The sequence below is a fragment of the Bombina bombina genome, chromosome 4 (assembly GCF_027579735.1).
Source record: "Bombina bombina isolate aBomBom1 chromosome 4, aBomBom1.pri, whole genome shotgun sequence".
Taxonomy (NCBI): domain Eukaryota; kingdom Metazoa; phylum Chordata; class Amphibia; order Anura; family Bombinatoridae; genus Bombina; species Bombina bombina.
The window spans coordinates 657,028,676-657,034,675 of record NC_069502.1 but is presented as its reverse complement, the minus strand read 5'-3'; the positions used below and the strand labels follow the sequence as shown (position 1 = coordinate 657,034,675).

Genomic DNA, 6,000 nt, shown 5'->3' with positions numbered 1-6,000 from the left:
TTGTGAAGAACAATCTGATGTGAGAGTAACATCTAAATAATCAATTTGTTTTTGACTCTGTGTCAATGTGAAAGTGAGATTAGATTCATTGCTGTTGACATATTAATGGAACTTGCAGTTAGACATCTCCATCCCATATCAGCAACAATTCATTAATATATCTTCCGTAATGAATTATGTTCTTTCGAAAGGGCTTGGTATCTCCAAAGACATGGCAAAGCTTCCAGAATCCCATATAGAGATTTGCATTGGATGGGGCAAACAGCATTTGGATAATGGTGATGTGATGGTGATTATCTTGAAAAAGGCTCAATTGTGGAGCCGAAACGTCAACCTGAAATATGTTATTTTTTACTGAATAAATAAAGAATCAACTATAAAACTACCTGTGAGTGCCCTCTATTTTTCATATGGATGCGTATAAAGAGTGATTGAGGAGTCAGTGTCACCCAGGCATTACAGAAAGAGAAGAAAGGTTGGAGTGCATGGAGTGCAGAATATAGTGCAGGCTTAATTATAATACAAAAAACACAATCCACAGAATAAGATCTTAATGTAGAAGCACCATAATAGTGTGGGAATTTGCCCAGCCAATTTATCTCCTCTACCCTTAGACCACAGACCACTGAAAGTAGATTCAACTAGAAGATATGCATAAATGGTAAGAGCCACATAGTATATCATAGAGTCACAGCTAAGCTGATATTTGTAAAAGCATACTAACCTAAACCTATTAACCCCTAAACTGCCAAACACCCACATCGCAAATAGTAACCTAAACCTAATCATTACTATTTTAACTAAATAAAATATACCAAAAATAATATTCAAATCAGCCAATAGGAATGCAAGGTACCCAGGTTTATTTTAGTTAGGTCTTTTTTATTTTGGGGGTTTGGGTGGGTGGGAGCTTGTATGGTTAGGGGGGGGACTTTGTATTTTTTTTTTTTTTTTTTTTTTAAAAGAGCTGATTGCTTCAGGGCAATGCCCTACAAATAGGCCTTTTAAGGGCTATTGGTAGTTTGTAGTATTGTTAGATCAGGGTTTTTTTATTTTGGGGTGGCTTTTTTGTTTTTATAGGGGTATTAGATTAGGTTTAATTTTTATTATTTGGATAATTTCATTTGTTATTTTTTTAATATTAGTTGATTGTTTTTTTGTAATTTTAGACTTTTTTTGTAATGTTATTTGGGTTTTTCTTGTAGTGTTAGGATTTTTTAATTTTGTATTTTTTTTTTATTTTTGGTTTATTTTATTTTGTTAAAATAGTAATGTTAGGTTTATTTATAGTCTAAGCTTAGTTTTTTTTATTTCACAGGTAAGTTTTTATTTATTTTAAAGTAGTTATATTTTAACTTTAATTTAAAGTTAGGAGGGGTGTTAGGTTTATTGGTTAATAGTTTTATTTAGTGTGTCGCGATGTGGGGGGGCGGTGGTTTAAAGGTTAATATGTTTATTTTAGTATTAGTGATGTGAGGGGCCAGCGGTTTAGGGGTTAATAGGTTTATTTTAGTATTAGTGATGCGGGGGTGGCCGATTAGGGGTTAGTTCTTTAAATCAGGTAGTCGCGATGCAGTAGGGTAGTGGATTAGGGGTTAATACTTTATTTTAGTGTTGGTGATGTGGGTGGGCTGCCAGCAGATTAGGGGCTAGTAGGTTTATTATAGCATTTGCAATGCGGGGGCGGAGGTTTAGGGGTTAATAGGTAGTTTATGGGTGTTAGTGCACTTTGTAACATTTTTGTTACGAGTTTTGTTAAACATTTTTTGTTTTCGCAAAATCCATAACTACTTATCTTTGATAGCGAAAGGTATCATTGCGGTATAAGCTATAGCGCTAGAGTAATAGTAGGCCCGCACAACCTGTAATATGGGTGAGCTGAAAATTCCACGCTCAAAAGCCATTTTTTGAGTGCGGAATGGAGAGTTGTTTTACACTTGTAATATTAGTGACCTTCCATTCCGCGCAAAGGTCAATTTTCCAGCGGTATAGGTGTACCGCAAAATTTAGGTGACTATGAGGTAGAAATGTATTTCAGGTCTGGAATCTAGTTGCCTAAAATTTAATTGTACAACCCCAATTCCAAAAAAAGTTGGGACAGTATGGAAAATGCAAAAAAAAAGAGTCATTTGAAAATTCAATTCATCCTGTACTATATGGAAAACACATTATTAACACATTATTTGATGTTTTACTTTGTGAATTTAAAGTATTTTTGAAACTATACACTATTTCAAATCTGATGACTGCAACACACTACAAAAAAGTTGGGGCAGTCGACTGTTTACCACTGTGTAACATCACCTTTTCATTTAATAACACTTATTAAGCGTTTGGGCACTGAAGACACCAGTTGGTTAAGTTTAGCAAGTGGAATTTTCCACCATTTATCCATTATGCATGTCTTCTGCTGTGCAACTGTATGGGGCCTCTGTTGCCTTATTTTGCGCTTCATACTACACCACACACTTCTCAATCAGAGACAGGTCAGGACTGTGTTTTTCCACTCCGGCACTTGTATGGTCAGCCCTTACGGAATTCTATAACAAAAGGGGGCTGTCCGTGTGAGATGTCTGTTTTGAGTATTTTGATAAATGCTTGCCGCCTTTTAAGTTGAGAGAAAAATCTGTGAGATCTGTAGTGCAAACATGTTTACAGAATTACACTGGGATTTTAGAGACAATTTCATATACATCCACGAGACGCCCATGTTCAGCACCTTTTACGAAAAAACAAAGATGCTTTGTATTTTGTACTTATAAGTATGAATTTCAATGTGTTTTTTGCACATGCTGTGCACTTAAATTTACATATTAATTGAATGTTTTTGATCAAATACGTTTTTTAGCGAACAATTTTGTTTACGATTTTTGATGCACCTTAACTATACAATTTTTTCCTCCATATTTTTGTACGAATTGTTCAATTATTCACTTTGTATGATTTTTAAATTATGATTTTCATTGTGCACTTTTGCAATGTATAAGTCTCCTTCCCATACGAAAATGCAGTATATGTCCCTTAGTGGCTTCAGATAATTTCACCAGGGAAATGGAAGTACTGGCGAGTATTCTTAAAGAATTTCAACAGCCCAGAGAGCTTTATAGAGTTTGGCCCTTAGACAGCAAGGAAGGGAGTTCAAATGCCCAGGTTATCCACTGAAAATGTATTTTAGGCAGAAATAGGATAAAATTAATGAAAAGTAGAGTAATATATTGTGAGACTTTTGCATCACTGTATTCATCTCTCCTAGATCCATTAGAAACTGACCACATGCTGTGTAATGTTACTCTAAATTACTTCTGAATATTCTACCATTTAAGTTCAATTAATAACTTCTTTTACAACATAAATAATTTCACTCTATGTAAAAGTGTTGTATGGATTCTTGTTCAAAATTCAACATACTCAGACAGGCAGCTGATAAGAGTTTGCTGTATTCAAAGCAGCTGCAAGAGCAAACTTTTAAATTGTCTATTTCTCCCATCCCCATTGGAAGGTTGATTTCTTCTATTGCCTCGTGTTTATTTAGCTTTTCTATAGCCAACAGTGAAGACAAAAGCAGCTATTTGACATGATGATATAAATGTATATGAGGTATTTGTAAACAATTGAACATGCTCCAGATGTATACGGTCCCTTTAACAACAATGTATGCTTATTTCGGTAGGTATATACACATTATTTTATTATAAGTAATGAAACAGCTAATCAGGTATATAAATTACTACTTGTGTCTCTTAATAATGTTTTGTGCTTGTTTCTGTATACTTATTGTTAATGCTTCTCCAATAAGGTCACTCATTTTTAGGTTAGGCTAAGGAAGAAAGCATTGTGACTACGCAATTTGTTCTCATAAGCTTGCTGAAATTATTAATTTTATATTTTAATGGGTTTAATGAAGTGAAAGCCATTGGCCTAACAAAGGAACTATAATTCAATACTATTTACCTGTCAACATGTCTTGAGTGGCATTTTTAGCTAAACATATTTCTGAATGGTGATGACAGTTAATACAATATATACATTGAAAACTGTCAAGCAGAAAATCTACCTTGATAATATGTTGTAAGAAGCTTTTCAATGAGTGTAGCACCAGTGACCAAAAATACAAATATAAAATGAATTTAATTAAGCTATAGTACACAAAGGTAGATAATTATTTGGGATATATATATATATATATATATATATATATATCCCATGTTTAGGTGCACTTATCTAATAATTTGTTTTCTTTGATGAATAGGGTTAATTCTTCTAAAATCCTTGGGGCAATGATAAAAATAACTATTGTTGCTTACTATTAATTGTATGTGGCTCTTTTTATTGCAAAAATAAAAAATAAAATATCACAGCATAAAGTGCAAAAAATGTACTAGTGCAAATGTAGCAATATGTTTAATAGACTTTTGTTCATAAACAAAATAATTCAGTTTAAAAACTCTTCTTTTTAATTAATCTCACTATAACGTAGATTATCTAATGTTAGGTGTTTCCATATATTTCTCTTACTACATATCACTGTTTTATTTCAGCTTGCTGGGTTCATCTATGCCTGTTATGTTCTGAAATGTATCTCTGAAGAAGAGGACAGTTGTAAGTATAAAACATTTTGAAATCTCTAAAAATTATTATTATTATCAGTTATTTGTAGAGCGCCAACAGATTCTGCAGCGCTATAAACATAGGTATTGTATGCAAGGTAACATTTATAGGGATCAAGTGGGTAGAGGGCCCTGCTGAGAGTTGCACTCTTGTAGTTATCTCTTATGAGTGTGATCTGCAAACAGCTGGGCTCAAAGGCTGACATGCTAAGGAGGTTCAAGGGAATAAAAAGGAGGAGAGGAACTGGGGTTAGGAAAGGTTAGTGTAGGTTATATGTATTCCTGAACAGTAGAGTCGTTAGGGAGCGCTTGAAAATTTCAAAACTAGAGGAGAGTCTTGTGGAGTGAGGTAGCGAGTTCCACAGGATTAGGGAGTAGTCTGGAGAAGTCCTGTAGATGGGAATGAGAGGAGGTAACAAGAGAAGAGGAGGTCGATAGCAGAGCGAAAGGGAAGGGAGTGAGCGTACGTGGAGACAAGGTCTGAGATATAGGTGGGAGTAATGCAGTTGAGGGCTTTGTATGTCAGAATTTTTTGTTTAGTTCCGGCAGAGGCATTCATTATGGATTGTAAAGCAGTTAGACAGCAGCTAGGAAGACCAGAAAAGATGGAGTTGCAGTAGTCAAGGTGGGATAGGTTTAGAGAGTGGATTAAAATCTTAGTTTTGTCTTGTGTAAGGAAATGTCGAATTTTAGAGATATTTTTAAGGTGGAAGTGGCATGAATTGGCTGAATGTGAGCAGTGAAGAAAGATCTGAGTCAAGTATTACCCCAAGACATCAAGCATGCAGGGTAGGGTTAATGATGGAGTTATCAACAGTTATTGAAAAATCAGGGGTGGAGATTTTGGAAGATGGGGGGAAATAAGGAGCTCAGTTTTGGAGAAATTTAGCTTAAAGGTACGTGAAACCCAAAATGTTTCTTTCATGATTCAGATAGAGAATACAATTTTAAACAACTATCTTATTTACTTCTATTATCTAATCTGTTTTATTCTCTTGGTATCATTTGTTGAATGAGCAGCAATGCACTACTAGTTTCTAACTGAACACATGGGTGAACCAATCACATTCAATATATATATGCAGCCACCAATCAACAGCTAGAACCTAGTTTCTCTGCTGCTCATGAACTTGCCCAAATAAACCTTTCAGCAAATGATAACAAAAGAAAGAAGCAAATTAAATAATAAAAGTAAATTGGAAAGTTGTTTCAAATTGTATTCTCTATCTGAATCATGACAGAAAAATGTCCCTTTAAGGTAGTGAAAGAACATCCAGGATGAGATATAAGAAAGACAGTTAGTAACACGCATTAGCAAGGCAGGAGATAAGTCTGGTGCAGATAGGTAGATTCGGGTGTTATCAGCATATGAATGATATTGAAACCCGTGGAA

At 34.6% G+C, this 6,000-nt stretch overlaps 1 protein-coding gene across 1 annotated transcript in view; it reads left to right on the top strand.

The window, feature by feature from the left end:
* The window catches only part of NKAIN2 (sodium/potassium transporting ATPase interacting 2), a 987,696-nt gene that overhangs the window by 885,944 nt on the left and 95,752 nt on the right, over positions 1 to 6,000 (top strand). Inside the window, exon 5 of the mRNA XM_053712142.1 lies at positions 4,539 to 4,599. Coding sequence (XP_053568117.1) covers positions 4,539 to 4,599 — 61 coding nt within the window. The remainder of the gene's footprint in view (positions 1 to 4,538; positions 4,600 to 6,000) is intronic.